Below are 24,308 nucleotides of genomic sequence, written 5' to 3'. Positions count from 1 at the left end.
CACATGCATGCTTAAACCACATTATTTGTAGAGTATCTTGGATCTTATTTATAGACAATATGAAAAATAATACAGATCCTCAGAGAACACTGTTATGTAACAAACATCTTTTCTTACAGTAGCCTATCAGTAAAAATGAGATTTTGCAGCATTGCTTTGTGGTTGGCAGTCTAACAAATTACAGTTTTGCTGGTGGTCACGTGTCATATGATTATTTGAGTAGGGACTGAATTTTTCAGGCTGTCCTTCATATTCTTCTGAGCCAAGTATTCGTTAAATGTTGAATATTTGTAAGTTGAAGTTATAATCCTTGAGAGTGCTTGGAAAATATCTGTTGTTCTGTTTTGGCTGGAAAGCCATATATTTTAATTGGCAAGTGAGTTAAAGGAAAGGCTGATATTCTTTTATGAAAGTTACTGTCTTAGTCACTTTCCTTGTCCTTTGGACAAAATACCAGACACCCACAGTTTAAGGGAGGAGAGATTTATCCATAGTCAGCTGGTTCCAAGGTAGGGTGGCATGACAGAGGGTCATAGCAGAGGAGAGCTGCTCACAGCTGGGTGGGCAGAAAGCAGAGAAATCAAGGGAGGAGCCGAGGAGGGAGATAAAGCTTTCTGGGTCACACCCCCAGTGAGTTGCCTCTTTGGACCAGACCCTGCCTCCTAATAGCAAGTCAGGTATAAACCCCCATAATCCAATCACATTCCAAAAGCCCACCTATGATCCTATGAGCCTTTAGGGAGATACCTAGATATAAATCATAATTGTTACCTACTGTCTTTGTTACTTTTCTCATTTCTGGGACAAAATACCCAGCACCCACAAGTTAAAGGACAACAAGGTTTATTTTAGCTTACAGTCTGTAGAAGTTTCAGTTCATAGTTGGCTGGCTCTAAGGCAGGGTGACATGGCAGAGGGGCATGGCAGGCAGGAAGCTGTGAGCTATCAAGGGAGGAGGGATTCTTTCTCTCTCTCTCTCTCTCTTTCTCTCTCCCCCCTCCCTCCCTCCACTGCCACACCCACAGGGACCCACCTCTTCCTACCAGGCTTCACCTCTCAACATCACACCCAGCTATAACCCCATAGCAGACTAATCCAGTATCGCAACCCCATGATCCAGTCACCGCCCCAGAGACCCATATGTGAGTATATGAGGCTTTGAGGGAACATCTAGATATAAACCCTAACACCTACACAAAAGTGTATCTGAGTAAAAGACTTTTTATAATTTATTTAAGAGGGCTTAGGGCAGGACAAATTTTCCTCAAGTATTGCTTTCAGGTCAAATCTAAATGGCAGTTATGACCGCCTAAATACAATGTTAGGGGTTGAAAAATAATGGCTTGTAGTCCATATTCAGCTTGGACATGATTTGGCAACATAAACTTTGGGAAATTCCATAGAGAAATCCAAGTTTCTGGTATGTTTTAGAAAATTTAGATGTGATAGTTTTCACCTGTTTTCCACTTGTCAGCAGTCAGCTTTTAGGTAGAACTTTAGTTTTAGGCAGATAGTTCCTCAGTTTCCCCAGACCTGCCAGTCAGCTTTTCTCAGTTCTGTTACCTATGGGGTCCTGCAGAGCCTGTGATTTTTGACCCTGTTTTACGTTATGGATGTGGCTGTAGATCCGAGCTGTTGTAGGAAGGCTTTTAATACCATTTTCCAAAAACAAACAAAAATCCAAACTTTTATAAATATTAATTTTGGCACATTGAATATATATATATATATATCACTAGTTAAACCAATGGGTATATTTAGTCACTCACCAATACTTGAACATTAAATGTTTTTGTGTGATACATTTGTGTGTGTGTGTGTGTGTGAGTGTGCGTGTGTATGTAAGTGTATGCAGGACTTTTACTGTTGAAGATATAATTAGTATAAATTCTGAATTTGCTTACTTATTGCTATTGTTGGTGGTTTTTTAAAGAAGCTTATTTCTTTAGAAAGAACTTGGCATTTTAAAGTTATGATAGTCAACATAGTGTGTCTTTTTATCCCTATTAGACTAGTTTGTCAGTAGTTATTTTTTTAGAAAAAACTGTGGTAAGTAGCTATGAACTAACACTAGCAGAATGTCATTCTACCTGTAGTTCTAGCATCTGTCCTCAGGAGCCAGAGCTGTTCTCTTTCAGCTACAAGTGTAGTGCTACCTGGTGGTTGTCTTACTTGGCTTAAATAATGAAGGGGAACATTGTGAGTCATTTGGGTGGCTGAGTGTTCTAGGACATTGGCAGGGATTTTAGGGTTTTTCCAGTTAGGGTTCATTTTGTTGGGCTGATTCAGGAGAAAATGAAGTCCAAGTATTTCCTCCCTTCACTTTTCCTTTCCCATCACCGAGAGAGGGGGACTCTGCAGAAGTGTGAGCCAACTGACTGACAGTGGGATTTTTGTAAATTGCCAGCTAAATGGTTTTGAAATATGTTCTTATGTTATCTCTGACTTGTCAGATCTTTATCACTTCTAATCTGCTATTATACACACAGAGTATTTGTCTAAGGGCTAACAAATAAGTCTGTACCATTTCTAAGCAGAAAGGTCTAAAGACATTTTAGATTTTTCTCTCCCTCCATTCTTTCCACCCTTCCTTTGTTCCCACTATTAAACAATGGTTGTATTCTGCATGATTACTTTCTAGAACTTAGATTCTGATAAATATTAATTTTTTTCTACTTTTTATGAACTGATACATTTTTGTACACAAAATAGAAACGATCCTTTTAAAACATTTTTTTATCATTTTATAATTTTTCATTCTAAATTTATGTTGGAAAAAGTTGCATACTGTTGGCATATAATAATGAATTTAGTCAAATTTCTCTTTTCTGATTTCAGGACAAAAATTGCCCAAGATATTGAGAGGCTAATACATCAGAGTGACATCATAGATCGGGTGGTATATGACTTAGATAACCCAAAGTAAGTCTGCTTTTAAATAAACATTTTATTAGTTTATTTTTAAAGTAGAATTGCAATGGTACATTTTTATGAAAGATAGAAAAATTGCAATTAACTCTCACCTACTTTAACTTTACTGTGTTTTTCATCTTGTGACAGGGAAATAATGTTAAATCATGTTTGTTTATTTAAATTGAATGTATCACAGAGTTTTGTTTGTTTTTTGGTGGATTTTAAGGATTATAAATTAATGCTGTATTTTTTAAAAACTGAAATTACCTCCATTTAAAAGAGTTGGAGATTGCACATGAAATACTGACTCGTCTTGAAATACTGAGCCTTTATATTTCTTGAGGACGACAAATCAATCTCCCCTTGAGAAAGACCTGATTCTCCACAGTTCGTACTTTCTTCTTACCTTTGCTACTGGAAATCTGTTTCAGTCATTTAAGTTATCTACTTGATCTCTGAAGCTACTTATGAACCTTTGTGCATTAATCATTTACTGTTTAGGATTATCACTGATGCCACATTTTAGGATTTAAATATAATTAAATAAATGATAATTATAAATAATGTTATATTGTTTAGTCATTTACTCCCTCAAATGAGAAATTCAGTTAACCCTCAGTAGGTTTTTCTCCTCTTCCCAACTTTCTGATATTTTGGAGAAATTCCACATTTTACCAGTCATATTTGGAGGAAAACTTTTCCAAAGGTTTGGTAGAGACATATGAGTAAAAGGTATGTCAAAGCTAATGACTGTATTTAAAATATTCTAGGCCGAGGGTGTGGTTCAGTAGGAGAGCACTTATCCAGCATACACAAAGCCCTGGGTTCAATCTCCAGCACTGCAAAGAAAAAAAAATTAGGGGAAAAATCTATTATTAAAAAATCTCTTTGATTTCAGTGTTTTAATTCTGTGTCACATAAACAGAGCAAATGTGTTAAAAAATAGAAAGTCAAGAACCCTGGGTGTGGCCTACCCATACTCTTTCTAATTGAAATGTTTCTAAAGAAAATCATTGAGTTTTTTGACTCTTTAATTTTCTCCTAATAGTATGCAATCTCCAGAATAGCAATAACTTTTATTATAGTAGAAGAACCAGACATAACCCTTCACCTAGATGCTCAGAAAATACTAAATACTAAATATGTAAAATGAATACAGTGTTACTTTTTGGTGCTAATTAAATAAGAACAGATAATATAGCTCTCTTAATTTACCTACAGACTTCATAATTTATTAGAATTATTGCTACTTAGTAGAGGTCAGATGCAGTTTTTAAAATGAGACTTTTCTATATGATAATCAGTATTTTAGAAATGACATTTGTTCACAGAGGCAAAAGTTCTTTTATTAGTGTAAATGTGGGAACAAGTCTTTAATTATAATATTTTGGTCTGTAAATGTTGGATAGAGTTTCTACTTGCTTTGTCTTTGTTTTAAAAATAATGAATTGATGTGACAATGATATATTTTTATCTGTAATTTTTTAATCATTTGTTTAAATACAGTGTATTTTAATATACTTAATTTAAAATACTTACTTAGTTACACAATTCCAGAAGAAGGAGATATTTTGAAGTTTAACTCCAAATTTGAATCTGGGAATCTACGCAAAGTAATTCAAATTAGAAAGTAAGTCATTTAAAATGTTCTTATTTTGTATATGTACAAGTATTTTCTTAATTTTATTAAGAAAAGTATATTCTTAATCAGATATCTTTATCTTCCATTTTTAGAAATGAATATGATCTTATTCTTAACTCCGATATAAACAGCAATCATTATCATCAGTGGTTTTACTTTGAAGTCAGTGGAATGAGACCAGGTGTGGCTTACAGGTTTAACATCATTAACTGTGAAAAGTCCAACAGTCAGTTTAATTATGGTAAGAAAATTTTCTTTTCTAGTTGAGAGGGCACACAGACATCTTAATTATAGGACAAAAATTTTGCCAAAAAACTCTACCAACTTAAAAATGTTTCAATTTCTTTTGTTTTTTTAGTTTTCAAAATTCAAATACTTATGCAAAACTTGAAATAGGTTAAGTTTTAATTTGTTGGCAAAGAGTTACTCTTGTATAGGCAAGCCCTTTAAAATTTAATGTTTAATTTTATCTACAGTGAATACAGTTACAGATTGCATATGCTCTAGTAGCTCTCAGATTATGTGATTTTTCTTCATTAGCTTGTTTACATATGTTATTCTGATTGATTTTAGAATATTGAATCTGTGGAATAAACCCCAGGGTTGTAATATACGATTGTTATTATTTTGGTAAGAATGTTTGCCTTTTGGGCTGGGGTTGTGGCTGTGGTAGAACACTTGCCTAACATGTACTAAGCCCTGGGTTTGGTCCCCAGAACTGCAAAAACAAAAGCAAAAGCAAAAAAATTGTTTTGGCATTTATACTCAGAGATACTGGTCTATAGTTTTCTTTCTTTCCTTTATCCCGCCCTTCATTTTGGTGTCATGATGATAATACTGACCTAGTAGAAAGTGTTCCCTCCTCTTATTTTCTGTAACTCCTTGTGTAGACGTGATGCTAATTCTTAAAATGTTTGGTATAATTCTCCAGTGAAGCCATGTGAGCCTAGAGTTTTTCTTGTTGGAAATCTTTTAAAACGGAAAATCAATTTCTTTAATAGCGTTAGGGTATGCAAATTATCTATTTTAGTTTGAATGAGCTGTAGTTTGTGCTTTTTTAGAAATTTGTTCATTTAGAAGTCAAATTGTCATTATTTGCAGACGACATGATACTCTATATAGAAGACCCCAAGAACTCCACCAAAAGTCTTCTAGACTTAATAACCAAATTCAGTCAAGTAGCTGGTTACAAGGCCAACACATAAAAAATCAATAGCTTTCCTCTACACCAATGACAGACTCACTGAGAGAGAAATAGGGCAAATCATTCCTTTCACAATAGCATCCAAAAAACTGAAATACCTAGGAATCAAGCTAACAAAAGAAATCAAAGACCTCTTCTCTGAAAACTATGGCACTCTGAAAAGAGAGATTGAAGATGATATCAGAAAATGGACAGACATCCCCTGCTCCTGGGTAGGAAGGATTAATATAGTGCAAATGGCCATACTTCCAAAACTGCTATATAGATTTAATGCAATTCCAATTGAGATCCCAGCAGCATACTTCATGGACCTTGAGAAAACAATCCAAAAATTCATTTGGAACAAGAAGAGACCCAGAACAGCAAAAGCAATTCTAGGTAACAGAGACATTTCAGGGGGTATCACAATCCCCAACCTGCAACTATACTACAAAGCTACTATGATAAAAACAGCATGGTACTGGCAAAGAAACAGACCTGAGGACCAGTGGAACAGATTAGAAGATGCAGAAACAACTCCAGACACACTCAGCCATCTCATCTTCAATAAAGGAGCCAAACACCCTCACTGGAAGAAAGATAGCCTCTTTAATAAATGGTGCTGGAAAAATTGGACTTCAACTTGCCAAAGATTAAAGCTAGACCTATATCTCTCACCATGCACTAAACTAAAATCAAAATGGATTAAAGATCTAAATATTAAAATAGAAACTCTGAACTAGTTGGAACAGAGGTTAGGTAGAACTCTTGAAGACATCGGTGTAGGAAAAGATTTTATGAACAAAACCTCAGTTGCCTGTGAACTAGCACAAACAATCAACAAGTGGGATCTCTTCTTATTAAAAAGCTTCTGCACAGCAAGAGAAACCACCAGCAGTGTGAAGAGACAACCCACAATGTGGGAAAAAATCTTCACCTGCTGTTCCTCAGACAAAGGTCTACTATCTCAAATCTATAAACAACTTAAAAAGATCAGACCTCCCAAATTTAAAGACCCAATCCAAAAATGGGCATCTGAAATGAACAGACATTTCTCAGACAAAGAAGTAGAAACAGCAAATAAATACATGAAAAAATGTTCAACATCACTGGTCATTGGAGAGATGCAAATGAAAACAACCCTGAGATTCCACCTCACTCCAGAAAGAATGGCTGCTATCATGAAATCAACCAATAACAAATGCTGGTGGGGCTGTGGGGAAAGAGGAACCCTGCTCCACTGCTGGTGGGAGTGTAGACTGGTGCAAGCACTGTGGAAATCAGTATGGAGATACCTCAAAGAACTAGGACTGGAAGTCCCATTTGACCCCGCTATTCCACTGCTGGGGATCTTCCCCAAAGAATTAAAAGAATCATACCACAGTGATATATGTGCACCCATGTTCATAGCAGCACAGTTTGTGATAGCTAAAACTTGGAAACAGCCCAAATGCCCATCAACTGGAGATTGGATAAAGAAAATGTGGCTTTTTTATAAAATGGAGTACTATTCAGCCATCAAAACTGAGAAATTAGAGACATTTATAGCTAAGTGGATGCACATTGAGGCGATACTCTTAAGTGAAATAAATAGGACACACATGTATAAATTCCGAATAGTTTCTCTGGTGTGAGAAACTGAAAGTGTAAATAAGGACTAAAACTTATAATGGGTAATGTGAAATAGGAAGAAAAGGGGCAAAGGGGAAGGAAGTGGGAGGGCTAGGGGAAAGGATAGAAGGGAATGGGATTACTATGAGAAAATGGAAAAATAGGAACAAAATCTTTGTAAATAGGGAGGAATGGAGGGGTTGAAGGGAAGGCTGGGCAAGGGTGAAAAATAAGAACCAAGAGAGACTATGTAAAGGTGCAAATTTCCAATGATGAATGTCATTATATTGTATACCTAAAATGTACCAATGATTAGAATGAATAATCGATAATGCAAAATAGGAAGCAAAGGTCCAAAGGGGTAGGGGTAGTGGGAGGGGCAGGGGAAAGGAAAGAAGGGAAAGGAAAAATGATGAGAAATGGAAACAAAGTCTTTGTAAGTAGGGAAGGGTGGAGGGTGTGAAGGGAGGGCTAGGAATGGGGAAAAAATAAGAACCAAGATGCATTATGTAAGGTACAATTCCCAATGAGAAATGTAATTGTGTTGTCTACCTAAAATGTACCAGTAAAAGAATTTTAATAAAAAGTAATATATTTCATGGAGAAAAGTAGAACCCAAGAAATGTAGAACATAAGATACAGCAGTGAGTCTGGAATTGAAAACAGTATGTCAGTAAAATGAATTAAGATCTGCCTGCAAAAATGGGCCTTGAGTATAGTTTCCAATGTGGAAATACCTTGAAAGTGACTAGAAAAGTTATATGAACTTTATGTAGCCAAGAAATAGACAATGGTATTTGAACAGGATAATAAATGGAAAATTTTCTGTTTAAAAAAAAAAGAAATTCATTCATTTCTAAGTTGTGAATAAATTGTTTGTGGTATTCTTTTATTGCTATTTTGATGTCTACAGTGCGTGTATTAACATTCCCTATTTCATCCAAACTATTGATATTTGTGTCTTCTCTCTCGTTCTTTGTTAGTCTAGCTAGAGTTTTACCAACCAGATTATTTTTCCATTGGTTTTCTGTACTGCTTTTCTCAGAAGACTATTTTTGAAAAACATCAGTGTTGTGCCAGGAAAAATTTTAAATATATAGCTTCATTTAAAGCTTTTGTATTTAGTACAAATATTTGGCATTTGGTATTTATCGTCAAACCATATCTTTGGAAGACAATGTAACTGTGTATACTTAATATGTGCATTTATCACATCTCAAGTATTTTTTCCAGTAACAGAAAATTGTTGTGTTAAATATTTTTCTGGCATATAGAGAACAGATTTATTTTGGAGGTTGAGGAGAAAATATATAACAAGCTACAGAATCTTAGAAGTCTCAATCATTTATTGTAAAGATTGAAAAGCTTTTAACAACAGAGGCATGAAATACTATATCATCTGCTTCAAGTAACTTCTCTAAGTTATTAACGTGATGTTAATAGTATGATGATCCTTGTTAAGGGGGCATTTCTGAAAATTAAAGCTTTTAAGAGCTGAAGAGGTTGTTCCTAATTTTCATTATGTATGTGGAAAATAGGAAATAGTATACTCTAGAATCACTTTGCATGTATGGGATAAAAGCTTTGGTCAGAGACATTTATTTGATGCAGTAATTTTAGGGAAGATTAGGTAGTAGAACATCTGGTTTAGTTATAAATAATTTTCAGAGATTTTAAAATGTTTGAAGTTAATTTTAAATTATTCTTTTAAATGTGTATAGTGTAAAACTTCAGTAATGATTTAGTGGAGTGATAGGAATATGCTTGATAATCTGTTTCACACTTTATTTTTTGTGATTTTAGTGTATAACTACTAATGATTGAATGTGATATTTTGTAGAAACATTTGTTTGTTGAACTTAAACCTTCATATAACTTCAAAAATTACCTTAATTGAAATTCACTCAAAATATTATCAAAATAAGTAACGATACCTACTGTTTTCACTATTTAACTCATAAATATATGCTAAGATAGTATTTTCATTGGAGAAAAGAGCAGTGAAGTAAATGTAATCTTGTATTTTGGGTGCTTCCTAAGAGGAAAATATTAAGACATTTATTCCTGATGTAATAATCAAAATAGTGTATAAATAGATGTATTTTATGGAGTATATTTATTCACTTTAAAAAATAGTACTGAGACCATTTAAAACTTACTGAAAATCTTACATTTTAAAATAAAAAATATGCATTTTGAACCATATTTCTTTATTTAAAAGAAACCACACTTCCATGTGGTAGATAAAATAATCTCTTCCCTTAGTGCTATTTGAAATTTAAAAGTGAACGAGATTTTGTAACTGAGATGAACTTGAAGTATTAGGACAGATGGTTGCTATATTTTAAAATTTCCTCTTCTTCCCTTTTCTCCTTTGGATATTATTGTATGTATGTTACACTTCTCAAACTTGCTTTGTAGAGAATTTGGAAAACAGAACAGTGTTAAGAAGAAAATTAAATCATTGAAAAAAAAACATTGTCCAGAGGTAATGAATTTAACATTCTCTGTTTCAAACCATCTTTTTAAATAATTTTGTATGTGCTTTATACATCCACAGTTATAAAATAAAGCTGATAACCATGCCATTTCATATTCTGTATTTTAATTACACATTATATCTCAATATTTTTCTGGTCATTAAATATTCCTCTGAATCAGTTAATGGACCCCATATGGAGGCACTCTAACTTGTTTACATCCAAATCTTTCTTTCTCCTACATTTAAATTGTTTCCAGTCACTTTCTGGTTTTGATATTGCTGAGATGAATGTTGCTATTCATAAATGTTTGTGCATTTGTTTAGTTACAAATTCATAAAAGTGGAATACATTTATCTGTAGGCAAACTATAAATGCAGTTTATTATAAAATTATGGATCTTAAAATGGGCACTTTGGTAAATTATACAGTTTAGAAAAGAAATTGTAGGAAGAAAAGGGAAAAAAATCCCCAAATCCTCATACTTTAACATTTACTATCTATCCTTAAGCTTGTTTGCATTCACATGATTTTAAAATTAAACTTTATCCTTTTATGGATTTGGGTAAGTATGAAAACTCATTTGTAACACTTTTTATCTCACAATCAAAAAAATTTCCTTGTACCATTAAATATTATTTAGCAATATGATTAATAATCCCTGTGTAATACTTTATTCAGTTATAGTAAAATTGATTAAGTGAAAAAACATTGGTAAAGATTTATCTTTTTCAACATCAAAGTTATGAGCTAATATTTTAAATTGCATATTTGTTTTCATGTGTGTTTCTGATTATTGCTTTGCCATGAATTCCTTGAAGTAGAATGTCTGGAAAAGAATGAATGTGTTGCTGAAGACTAGGGAAAGTGGGTAGTATGGCGTTGGTAGAAATGTTAAATTAGTTCAGCCTTTTTGAAATGCATTGGATAGCATGGCTTCACTGTTTCTATTTGACTTTATCCATTTGAGTTTATTTTGGTATTTTCTGTGAATTGGAATTTAGCTTAATACTAGTCTTAGTAGTTAAGTGGCTACAGCTGAACTCACTCTTTTACCAAAGAGTTTTAAAGTGTTGCTGAGAAATATACAGTGGACTCTCAAGTTACAACAGGCCTGATGTATGAACATCCTGGGTTAATTAGGTTAATGGAAGATTCATCTGGCTCATGCTATCTATAGCATGTACTCAGGTAAACATCCAGATCTCAGCTGTATTGACTTACAACCAACTTGAGTTATAACAAGCCCTTGGGAACTGATTGAGTTTGTAAGTTAAGGGTTCACTGTATTGAGGTATTTGACAAACATTTCACATTTATAATTCATTTGCGACTGTGTATTTGACCCATTTCCGAGGAAACATGGGAAACATCTTGGAAAACATCATACATCTGTTTCTGTCTTTTAGCAGTTGGTCAGAAAATGGTCAGGTTAGGAACAATAATTTAGAAATTGGTTAAATTATCACCATAATTTCCTCATTAATTCCTTACTTTTTGAATTATTTTGACCTTTTAGTCATATTGTGTGTCTCCTTTGGTCTGAAAATGCCATAGTTCTCATAAGCCGTGGCTCTAACTATACATTTGCATTCTTTTTGTGTTGCTCTAGTACTACTTTAAAAAATGTTTTAATTTTCTAATATAGTTTAACATTCTATAGTTTTTTTCCAAAGCAATTTTAAAACTTTTTCTACTTATTTCTTTTTTCTTTCTGTCTTCTCTGTTTTGCTAATATTTCCATTTCTTATTTTATTAGTACGTGTTTGCAGTACCTAATGATCACATTTATTGTGGGGAGTTGGTATAGGTACATAGCACATCTTAATTCTTCTTTTGTCTTATACCCCTCACATGCCTCCCTGCCCCTTCCACCTCTTGGTCCCCTTACCATTTGCAAAAGCTCTATTTCCATGTTTTCCCTTCAATTCTTTTTCTTAACTCTTTTCCTTACCCTCCACCCTCTCCCTCCATCTCTTGTCCCCTTCCCATTTGAAAAAAAAAAAACTCCCTACTTCCTATTACTGTACCTTTTATTTTGCTCTTTATTTATATTTTTGGTTTCTCATATAAGAAAAACCATGTAATATTTAAGTTTGTGTTTCTGATTTATTTACTTAATATGCTCTTAAGTTGCATCCATTTACCTACAAATGCATCAAGTTTATCGTTCTTTGTGAAAGAGTGGTATTCTACTGTGTATAAATACCACATTTTCTTTATCCATTCATCTGTTTATGGGTATATAAGCTATTTCTAAGATTTAACTATTATAAATAGTGCTGCTATAAACACAAGTATGCATGTATCAGGGCAATATGATAACTTCGACTCTTGCAGGAAGATATCTGGAAAGGGAATAGCTGAATTGACTAGAATTTTTTGTTTTAGTCTTAAAGAATTATCTCCTTACTCATTTCCATAGAGTTTTACTAGTTTATACTGCTCATATTGCAAGACATCACTGATTGATCAAGTTGAAATTCATTAGAAAGGTTTGTATGTCTTGTGGAGCACTCCCTGAACAAATTGCTTGCAATCCAAGGTTTTATTGCATTCCAAATGAGTGATTTCGTTCCAGAACCTATAGTCTTTGGAATTTAGGAAGTCACAGTCCTCTTTGCCCTACTTTACATCCTGTGGGTTTGTGAGGTCAAGAGGTCTCCCTATCTCTAAACCTCAGACTGTGGCATTCCCACTCACACTGGTAGACATGGGTGCAATTAAAGTACCAGTCTCCACTGGATGTAGGCAGTAGGGTAGGGGCTCAAGCAGACTGTTGCACTCAGTGCTATCACTTTCAGATCCAGGCACCTCTGAAAGCCACACCCACCAAACCTGACCTTCCATCTTGGAATGTAGGCTCTGTGTCCTTCCTGGCCTGAGCTTGAACTTGTCAGGGTGTCTCAGTGGATCTATGTCTAGCCCTCACCCTCTCTGTGTCTATTTCCCAAGACTGATTCTCACCCAGTCTCTGTGGTAGGATAACACTTTAGTCTTAGAGTGAAACTGTGGTATAGGTGTTTTGTGCCTCAGTCCCACACAATCAGCCCCTTCCCAAAATGTCTGATTAAACTCTTTCTGGTAATATGGCAGTTGTTACGCTGATTTCGTGTCCAATTCTGTCCCGCTGTGAAGAAGTCACTTTAGCGATAAAATCCCACACTAGTTTTTAGTTTACACCAGCTGTGGGCCTTCCTTGGGTCTAGTGCTGCCCATCGGTTATTTCTTCCTAAAGCAGCCAGCTCTTCTTGACTTACCCTTCTCCAGGGCATTGGCCTCATTCTTGATCAGGTTTTTGTTTGGTAGTTGCCTCTGTAGCCCTGTCCTGAGGGGAACCAATGTGTAGAGCCAGCTAGGAGTTTGCAGTTTGACCTCTGCAGTGGCAGGTCTCCTCCCCTACCTATTTATTTTTCCTGAAGTTTATTATAAATATTATTCACAATAATTTTATGATTTCTAAAAGTTACCATTGGATTAAATTCATAAAGTAAATTAGGAGAAAATTTTTTATGTTTTGCGACTAAAGAATATGATATATTGTTTATTCATGTTTTTTGTGCCCTCACCTATAATTTTTTAGTTCCCTTTTCATAGGTTTTATGTATTTCTATTTACCTTTATTCTTAATCTTTTTTATTACTTAAATTCTTTTATTGGTACATTTTAGGTATACAATACATTAACATTTCTCATTGGGAACTGTACCTTTACATGATGCATCTTGGTTCTTATTTTTTCCCCATTCCTAGCCCTCCCTTCATCCCCTCCACTCTTCCCTACTTACAAAGACTTTGTTTCCATTTTTTCCATTTCTCATCATTTTTCCTTTCCCTTCTTTCCTTTCCCCTGCCCCTCCCACTACCCCTACCCCTTTGGACCTTTTCTTCTTATTTTGCATTACTGATTATTCATTCTAATCATTGGTACATTTTAGGTATACAATATAATGACATCCATCATTGGAAATTTGCACCTTTACATAATCCACCTTTGTTCTTATTTTTCACCCTTGCCCAGCCTTCCCTTCAACCCCTCCATCCCTCCCTATTTACAAAGATTTTGTTTCCATTTTTCCATTTTCTCATAGTTAGCCCATTCCCTTCTATCCCTTCCCCTAGCCCTCCCACTTCCCCTTCCCCTTTGCCCCTTTTCTTTCTGTTTCAGATTATCTACTATACATTTTAGTCCTTGTTTACACTTTCAGTTTCTCACACCAGAGAAGCTATTTGGTATTTATACATGTGTGTCCTATTTATTTCACTTAAGAGTATTACCTCAATGTGCATCCATTTAGCTATAAATGTCTCTAATTTCTCACTTTTTTTTTTTTGGTATTGGGGATCAAACTCGGGTCCTTGCGCTTGCATAGCAGGTGTTGAAACCACTGAGCTAAATCCCTGGCCCAATTTCTCACTTTTTGATGGCTGAGTAGTACTCCATTTTATAAAAAACTCCATATTTTCTTTATGCAGTCTCCAGTTTATGGGCATTTGGGCTGTTTCCAAGTTTTAGCTATTACAAATTGTGCTGCCATGAACATGGGTGCCCGTATGTCATTAATTCTTTGGGGAAGATACCCAGCACAGGAATAGCTGGGTCAAATGAGACTTCCAGTCCTAGTTCTTTGAGGTATCTCCATACTGATTTTCACAGTGCTTGCACCAGTCTACACTCCCACCAGCAGTGGAGCAGTGTTTCTCTTTCCCCATAACCTCACCAGCATTTGTTATTGGTTGATTTCATGGTAGCAGCCATTCTTTCTGGAGTGGGGTGGAATCTCAGTGTTGTTTTCATTTGCATCTCTCGAAAGACCAGTGATGTTGAACATTTTTTCATGTATTTATTTGCTATTTCTACTTCTTTGTCTGAGAAATGACTGTTCATTTCAGATGCCCATTTTCAGATTGGGTCTTTAAATTTGGGAGGTCTGATCTTTTTAAGTTCTTTATAGAGTCGAGATAGTAGACCTTTGTCTGAGGAACAGTAGGTGAAGATTTTTTTTCCACATTGTGGGTTGTCTCTTCACACTGCTGGTGGTTTCTCTTGCTGTGCAGAAGCTTTTTAATAAGAAGAGATCCCACTTGTTGATTGTTAGTGCTAGTTCATGGGCAACTGAGGTTTTGTTCATAAAATCTTTTCCTACACCAATGTCTTCAAGAGTTCTACCTAACCTCTGTTCCAACTGGTTCAGAGTTTCTGTTTTAAACTTTAGACCTTTAATCCATTTTGATTTTAGTTTAGTGCATGGTGAGAGATATAGGTCTAGCTTTAATCTTTGGCAAGTTGAAGCCCAATTTTTCCAGCACCATTTATTAAAGAGGCTATCTTTCCTCCAGTGAGGGTGTTTGGCTCCTTTATCTAAGATGAGATGGCTGAGTATGTCTGGAGTTGTTTCTGCATCTTCTAATCTGTTCCACTGGTCCTCAGGTCTGTTTCGTTGCCCGTACCATGCTGTTTTTATCACATTAGTTTTGTAGTATAGTTGCAAGTTGGGGATTGTGATAACCCCTGCCATGTCTCTGTTACCTAGAATTGCTTTTGCTATTCTGGGTCTCTTCTTGTTCCAAATGAATTTTTGGATTGTTTTCTCAAGGTCCATGAAGTATGCTGCTGGGATCTCAATTGGAATTGCATTAAATGTATATAGCAGTTTTGGAAGTATGGCCATTTGCACTATATTAATCCTTCCTACCCAGGAGCAGGGGATGTCTTTGATGATATCATCTTTGATCTCTCTTTTCAGAGTGCTATAGTTTTCACAGAAGAGGTCTTTGATTTCTTTTGTTTGGTTGATTCCTAGGTATTTCAGTTTTTTGGATGCTATTGTGAAAGGAATGATTTGCCCTATTTCACTCTCAGTGAGTCTGTCATTGGTGTAGAGGAAAGCTATTGATTTTTGTGTGATCTTGTATCCAGCTACTTTACTGAATTTGATTATTAAGTCTAGAAGACTTTTGGTGGAGTTCTTGGGGTCTTCTATATAGAGTATCATGTCATCTGCAAATAATGACAATTTGACTTCTTCATTACCTATCTTTATTCCTTTTATTTCTTTCTCTTGTCTAATTGCCGTGGCTAATGTTTTCAGATCTATATTGAACAAAAGTGGTGATAGTGGACATCCTTGTCTTGTTCCTGATATTAATGTGAAGGATTTCAGTTTTTGACCATTTAGTGTGATGCTGCTTGTTGGCTTTTCATAGATGGCTTTTATCAGTTTGAGGTAGAGACCATCTGTTTCAACTTTTTGTAGGGTTTTTATCATAAATGCGTGTTGGATTTTGTCAAATGCTTTTTCTGTGTCTTTGGAGATAATCATATAGTTTTTGTCCTTGGCTCTATTGATTTAGTGTATTACATTGCTTGATTTGTGTGTGTTGAACCATCCCTGCATCCCTGGGATGAATCCCACTTGATCAGGGTGTATGATCTTCTTGATGATCTTCTGCATTCTGTTTGCCAGTATCTTATTAAGGATTTTTACATCTATGTTCATTAGTGAGATTGGCCTATAGTTCTCCTTTTCAGTTGGGTCTTTCTCTGCTTTGGGGATCAAGGTGATACTTGCTTCCAGGAATAAATTTGGGAGTATTACTTCCCTTTCAATTTCATTGAAGAGTTTAAACAGTAGTGGCAGTAGTTCCTCTCTAAATATCTTGAAGAATTCAGCAGTGAAGCCACCAGGGCCTGGGCTTTTCTCATTTGATAAGTTTTAAATTATGTTTTCAATTTCATTGGTTGATATTGGGTTGTTCAGAACTTTTAGGTCTTCTTTGTTCAACTTTGGTAATTCATATGTATCTAGGAATCTGTCCATTTCTTCTGTGTTGTCCATCTTATTGGCGTATAGGTTCTGGAAGTAGGTATTGATGATCCTCTGGATTTCTGCTGGGTCTGTTGTAATTTCACCCTTTTCATTCCTAACTGCATGGATTTGGGCCTTTTCTTTCCTTTTTCTGACAAGGTTGGCTAAAGGTTTGTCAATTTTGTTGATTCTTTCAAAGAACCAACTCTTGGCTTCATTGATGTTTTGTATTGTTCTCTTAGTCTCTATTGCATTTATTTCTCCTCTAATCTTTATAATTTCCTCCCTTGTATGAGCTTTGGGTTTGTCCTGCTCTTCTTTTTCTAGAAGCTTGAGGTGCAGCATCAGGTTGTTTAATTGGGCTCATTCTGTTTTCCTAATATGTGTATTCACTCCTGTGAATTTCCCTCATAAGACTGCTTTCATTGTATCCCATAGATTCTGATATGTTGTATTGTCATTGTCATTTAATTGAAGGAACTCTCTGATTTCTTCTTTAATTTCCTCAGTGACCCATTGGTTATTCAGAAGTGTGTTTTTCAATTTCCACGTGTTTATGAAATTTTTTGTTTCTTTTGCTATGGATCTCCAATTTCCTTGCACTATGGTCTGATAATATACAGGGGATAACTTCAGTTCCTTTGCACTTACTTAAACATGTTCTATGTGTGAGTATGTGGTCTATTTTGGAGAATGACCCATGTGCAGCTGAGAAGAATGTGTATTCTGATTTAGTGGGGTGGAAGACTCTGTAAACATCTGTTAAGATCATTTGTTCAAGAGTTCAATTGAGTTCTAGCATTTCATTACTTATTTTTAGTCTAGTTGATCTATGTATTTGTGACAGTGGGGTGTTGAGGTCCCCCACTACAATTGTATTAGTGCATATATGACTTTTCATGTCCGTTAGTATTTGTTTTATATAGTTGGGTGCACTAGTGTTTGGTGCATAGATATTTATGATTGTCATCTCTTTCTCTTGGATTGTTCCCTTTACAAGGATGTAGTGTCCTTCTTCTTCTCTCTTAATCAGTGTTGGCTTGAAATCTACTTGATCTGCAAAAAGGATAGCTACTCCTGGTTTTTTTTTGGGTTCCCGTCGCATGGAGTATTGTTTTCCACTCTTTAACTTTCAGTCTGTGAGCTTCATTTTGAATTTAGTGTGTTTCTTGTATGGAGCATATTGTTGGATTTTGCTTCTTGACCCATTCTGCCAGTCTGTTTCTTTTGATTGGTGAATTGAGACCATTAACATTGATGGTTATAAATGAAACGTATTGACTTATCATTGTCATGACTTTTTCTTTTTTGTTGGATTCTCCCCCTTTACATTTAATTTCTTGTCATGCCAGATGGGTTCATTCTCATTTGCTTCCTGGGGTTGTGATCCTCATTGTTCCTAGGATAGTTTCTATAATTTTTTAGAGTGCTGGTTTTGTATTCTCGAACTTCCTAAGGTGCTCTTTGTCATGAAAGTATCTTATTTTTCCATCCATTTTGAAAGATAGTTTTGCAGGGTACATCAATCTGGGTTGGAGGCTGTTTTCTTTTAGGGCTTGGAATACGTCCCAGCTCTTCTTGCCTTGAGGGTTTGTGTTAAGAAGTCTGCTGTGATTCTGATGGGCTTTCCTTTTTATGTGATTTCTTTTCTCTAACTGCTTGTAGAATTTTGTTGTTCTATTGCATTTCTGGAATCTTAACAATTATATGTCTTTGTGTAGTTTTTTTTTTTTGATGGAGGCTTTTTGGTGTCCTATATGCCTTACTTATCTGTATGTCAAGTTCTTTTGTCCTGCTGGGGAAGTTTTCTGCCATTACTTCTGTGGGTAGTTTTTTTATGTTGCCTGCACTCTCTCCTGTTTCTTCTTTGACTCCAGTCAGTCTTATGTTATTCTTCTTTGCATCGTCTAGCAGCTGCTGGATTGATTTCTCATGTTCCCTTATAATTTTGACGCAATTTTTCTTTTCCTGGTCACTAATTGCAATCTTATCTTTTGTATCTGAAATTCTGTCCTCACATTGGCTCATTCTGCTGTGTAGACTTTCAGTGGAGTTTTCCATCTCCTGGAAATCTATTTGCATCTGTTTTATGGGTTCCTACATTTTCCAGTGTTGGGATTCTATCATGTTCCTCAGCTCCTCTCTAGATTTATTAATCATGTCTTGCACTATGAGCACAATCTTTGCTGTTATCTGAGAAATTATTTCTGATTTCACTTTTTCCAGATCCTCTTTTGTTGCCAGTTCAGTGGGTCCAGGTGGTTGAGAATCAGAGTGTTCCATGTCATTTCCCTTTGAGGTTGCTGTAGGCCATCTGGAAGTCTGGTTTTGCGACTCATTTCCGTGTCTTCTCATTTCAACCTGTGGAGGGGGTGCTGTTGGTGCCTGCGAGTCTCCCCTCCTCTGAGCTGGGAGAGGTGGGACAGTGGCTCAGAAGCCCCTTCCTCTGGTCCAGGAGCAGCGGGATGGATGGCCGTCCAGAAGCCCCTAGCTCTGGGCTGGGATTGGTGGGACGGACAGCGGCCTGAAAGCCCCTTCCTCTGGGCCAAGAGTGGTGGGACGGACCAATTTTTTTGTTTTTATTATGAAAGGATATTCCTCTCTATTTCAAAATGTTACTACTTAAAAGAAAATTGTATATCTATTTGCTTGAAAATCGTCCTCTAAAGATTTTATCAGTTCCCATCATTGCTCGCTTGTTAACATGTATTTTCTTGGTAAGTAACTAAAATCTGTTAGTCATAGTTCTCTTGTACAGTTCATTATTTCATTGTTTTTGCATAAAACTGTAAGAATATTCAAAAATTGAGACATTTTACATCTTTATTTTGACTTATGGGAATGCTACTGATATTTACATTAAGTGTGTTTATCTTGTCTTGAGGTATTTTTTCTCACAATAAAGAAGTTCTATTTTTACTAGTTCTAAAAATTAGATTAAAAAATTTTTTTTGAGGTACCAGGGATTGAACTCAGGACCTTGCACTTGCAAGGTAGATGTGGTGCCACTGAGCTAAATCCCTGTTCCCTAAAAGTTAGAATTTTTAATTTTTGGCCTTTATCAATATCTGTAGCTATAAAATGCTATATGACCTCTTGACATATTAATAGTGTTTCTAACATTAACTGTCCTTGAGTTTCTGGAATAAGTCTATTTGACTAAGTAATTTGATCTCTCAATATAGAACTTTTTTTTTTTTGAGAGAGGGTCTCACTTTATAGTTTAGACTGGCCCTGAACTCACTATGTAGCCCAGGCTGTTTTCAAACTCGTGGTGATCCTCTTCCCTCATCCTCCTGAGGTCTGGGATTACAGGCATGTGCCACCATGCCTGGCACAACTATTTTTGATTTGTTAGTATTTTGTTTGTATTTTTGCTTGGTTTGTTTGTGTTTATGTTTCCATTATTGGTCAATTTAGACAGGTCATTTCGAGAGTTATCTCTGTCCTGTTAGAAGCAGGCTGTTGATAACTTTGAACATTTAAGTTGAGAAGGTTTTACTTCCCTACACTACGTTCTGGAGAAGTCTAAATAACAGTAATGTATTTTCATGAAATTTGGAAAGAAGATGTCTCTAAAACTGTGGGATTTTGCCTTTTTTTGGGTGAGAGAGGTGCTTGAGGATGTTTTTCATTATTTTCTATGACTCAGTCTAATGTGGTTTTCTAATTTTTATTGAATCAGAGTTGATAATTTATATTTTCTTACATGAATGACATTTAGATTTTCAAAATTTGGTAGCAAAAATTTATGTGTGGCACTTGCCATCTGTGTACTTGTTTATTCCCTTGCTTGGTTTTTGTGTTTGTGTGTGTGTGCATAATTTTGTTTTGTTGCTTTGTTATCCAAAAACCTGGGTTTTGGTTTATTCATTTTCTTTAGAAGTCTTTATTTTTGTTGATTAGTTTCTTCCTCTACTTCCCTGGATGTTCATTTTTTCCCTTTCCTATATTGTAGTTTTTTTAACTTAAATTTATTATTGTGTAATGAAGCATTTTAGGTTTTGAATTTGCCTTTGATTACAACTTAATTGTATCCCCGCACATTTTAACATTATGATCTCTTTATTATTTTTATATTGCTTGTTATATTTTATGTGTATATAGTTTTTATATATATATATATGTAGTTCCTTTTTTACTCAACAATTATTTAGGGAAGGGCTCATATTTTTACTTGGCTAGTGTGTTTTGGTTAAAACTTTCTTATTACTTTCAAATTTTAATCCACTGTTTATATATGTGTAGAGTTTATGATTTGTGATAATTTCTATGGCTTAACATATGGGCAGTTTTCATTTTCATGAGTAGTTGGAAAATAATATTATTTGCAGGCAACATAATTTTAATGCATATTGTTAGTTTAGCGAAGAGTTTTTTTCTTTCTCTTCATACACTTCCAACTTCTCAGACTATTTTCAGCACTTCTGTGACAAATGTTTAGGAGTCCCCCACAACTTCCTGTTTTCCTGCTCCTCAGATACTGGTGGGTGTCCTGCAAGTCTGTCATGGCACTACCTGGAGTTAGTTTTGATTTCACTGGTTTAAGAACTTAGTCCTCTAAGACTTCCTCTTATTTTGGATTCCAGTCTAAAGTAGTGACTCGCCAGGTGACCACACTGTCCGAATTGGCCACAAAGCTGTGTTCCCAAGACCCCTTCCTCAGGTTCTTTAATTTGGTAGGACAGCTCATAGAACTCAGAGAAAAGCTAATATGTTTACTGTTTTTCATAGCAAAAAAATATAGTAAAGGATACAGATGAAGGAGTACACAGGGCAATACCAGAAGCATCCCAAGCATTAGAGCTTGTTTCCCCCACAGAATTGGAATGTGCCATACTCTGGCTTGGGGATGCTTTCACTGACTCAGAAGCTGCCCAACTGATGTGGTGTAGGTACTGTCACAGAGGCCTTTTCATGTTGGTATGATGATTATTAACCCAGGCTCCAGCTCATTTCCTCTCCCGGGAGGGTAGAGATCGGGGTGAAAGTTCCAAATTTCTCATCCTGGATTGGGCCTTCTGTTGACCATACCCCATCCAGCATCCCCCACCAACCATCACCTCATTGGAACAAAAGACGTACGTATCATCCAGAACATTCTCGCAGATTTAGGAGTTCTTTGTCAGGAGCCAGGGTCAAAGACCAGTTGTAATGAAAGATGTACCTAGCACCGTTCTTGCTTAGGAAATGACAAAAGCTTTCTGTGCTCTGTGCCAGTAACTGGGGTCAGCAACCAAATATTAGAACAAAGACGTTCCTACCTCCTGTCACTCAGGAGATGGTGTTTTAGTGCGGAGTCGGCAGCCTGCCACGGGGAAGGACGGAGACCAGTGGCTATACATTGGTTTGTATGGGCTGCTGTACACTCTGTGGTTCAGTTTTCTGTGTCCTTGTTTATGTTTTAACCTTTTTCTCCCTGAGACTCAAAATATTTTAAGTTTTTCAGTTTGATTATGTTTCTTTCGAACTTTCATTTTAAAAAATATTTTTTTTCCTATTTCATTGCAGTGTTAGTTGACACAGACATTTGTAACTTTTTTGCATTTTTGGTGTGTAAATACTTTAATAGTGTAATCACATTTATCCTGTTCATTATCTTTTGCTATCATTTGTTTCTACTTAATTTTGTTTTTAATTTGCTTGTATCTTTTGATTTTTGTAAATGAAGATTGGATTTTTGTTTTTCAACCCATGTCTTTTAATAGCTGATTTAAACTTATTTAAAATTCTTACATTCATATATTTGGATTTTTATGCTTTTTATTTTTGTGCTTTATTGTTTTAATTGTTATTCTTTAAGGGACTTAAAGTGTAGTGAAGTGTAGACTCTAAACTATGAAATACAAAACCCCCATAAAAAATAGATTATGCAGTGAATATTTCTCAGTCTTGCTCCATCTGCCTTAAATTTGGTAGCAGTTCCTCCCAGATTATGACAAGAAGTTGTCGTGAGTTTTTGTTTTAGTTATAATTTAACTATTTGTAAATATTTAACTAGGAAGTTAGTACAAGCTACAGAAGGAGCTGTTTGTGTAAATTTAATTTTTTATGAAACTCTGCTGTGAGTTTTGTTAGGTTAATACCACATAAAGCAAATGTTGTTTCATCTTACCGATAGAATTAGAAGAAAAAAGAGATCAGTATTTTGGTAAGCTAGAATTCTACACTGTAAGCAGTTATAACTAAGCTAAACAGTTACTATTCTGGTCATTAGATCCAGATTTATTTTCAGGGATGGTACTGATGGCTAAAGAAATTATTTGTAGTGAAAGTTTCATAAGTTGGATAGTTTTTAAAATGTCATGCATGGTTGAAAGAGGAAGTACTATTAGAATAGCTTATTGTCCGTAAATGTTTCTCATTTTTAAAATTTGGGGTTGCTGGATGGGGAATATTGAGTATTGGATTCTAGAACAATGTACCAAATAGAAATCTTTTTTTAGCAATCCCTTTCCTCCAAAGTGACAGGCTGTTCATTCCTTTTGTATTTCTAGTTGCCCTTTGAGATTTTGTAGGTGATTTTATTAGTTTTCTCGTAAACAAGTGACTTAAAGGTTAATAATTTTACAATATTTGTAGTTCTTATTTTATTTTTAATTGTAAAGACAGTGTTGCCTTTGCAGTGCTGAATTTAAGCATTGTATCACTATGCAGTGTCCATCCTCCACTCCCATTATTTGAAGGGGAGGGGCTCAAATCACCACTAGATGGCAGTCTTGCTCTTTAGTAACGTGCTTTAGGCACTTCAGTAACAAGGACTTTATCTGTTTTAGTCTCCCCATCTGTCTCCCAGATAAATCAGGATTTTAATTTCCTTCTAACATAAATTGAACATGTTTTGAACCCTACAGTAGTGTACAGTTTTGTAGAATACTTGAGTATTTCCACAGCTTCCATCTTGGCATTAGTTAACTTCATATTTTAGAGTTGAGCTTTTTTTTCTTTCCTCTATTTACTTTTTGGAGTGTTATTTACCATTTTATATTATTTATGTGTATGGCTAGTGTTTTTCCTATGCCCCTGAAATCTGAATTCCTTGAGATAGCAGCACTGTCTCTGTTGACTGTTGTCAACATCAAGAGCATCACATTTAGTGGGTGTTCAGTATTTATTAAATGACTGAGGCAGTGGGATGAACTACAAATGAAGATCCTAGTAGGGACATAAAAGGAACACGCACAGAGTACATGTCAAGAAGACCCCAATTCATGATCATCAGCTTTTTCTAAATATTTTATTTTGAACTAATTTTAAACTTAAAGGTGTTGTGGCCTTTGTCTAGATGTTGAGCAACTGAGATGGTGTCCTACCACTCTGAAATAATTTGGGTGGATTTTCTATAAATAGTGGCATTTTTCTGTGTAACTGCAGTACAGTTTTCATGATCAGAAAATTATCACTGATACTTGAAATCCCTTCCAATTATTAGATCTTCATTTGTTTCATTCTTTTTCTTAATAAAAAGATTTTACTCAAAACCACATTTTCAGTCTTTTAGCCTTTCTTCTCTCTCTATACTTTAATATATATAAATATATATAATAAATATTATATATATTTATATATATGTTCATTTGCTGTGTCTTAATACTGAGAGTGGTGTGTTTCAGTCTACTGTCAATAGCATGTTTCTATGTATTTCTCTTTGTGACTCCTACAGTTTCTGCT

The 24,308-nt window shown here is 35.3% G+C and overlaps 1 protein-coding gene across 19 annotated transcripts in view; it reads left to right on the top strand.

Annotated features, from left to right (window-relative positions):
• The window catches only part of Agtpbp1 (ATP/GTP binding carboxypeptidase 1), a 205,994-nt gene that overhangs the window by 127,549 nt on the left and 54,137 nt on the right, over window positions 1-24,308 (top strand). For all 19 annotated transcript variants that reach the window (XM_087204808.1, XM_087204799.1, XM_087204794.1 and 16 more), the window contains 3 exons: window positions 2,839-2,922; window positions 4,457-4,543; window positions 4,648-4,796. In XM_087204808.1, coding sequence (XP_087060934.1) covers window positions 2,839-2,922; window positions 4,457-4,543; window positions 4,648-4,796 — 320 coding nt within the window. The remainder of the gene's footprint in view (window positions 1-2,838; window positions 2,923-4,456; window positions 4,544-4,647; window positions 4,797-24,308) is intronic.

The sequence above is a fragment of the Heterocephalus glaber genome, unplaced genomic scaffold, assembly GCF_053883595.1.
Source record: "Heterocephalus glaber isolate CG9 unplaced genomic scaffold, H.glaber_assembly_v1.0 deba00000546, whole genome shotgun sequence".
NCBI lineage: Eukaryota > Metazoa > Chordata > Mammalia > Rodentia > Bathyergidae > Heterocephalus > Heterocephalus glaber.
This window is presented reverse-complemented; position numbering and strand designations above follow the sequence as displayed.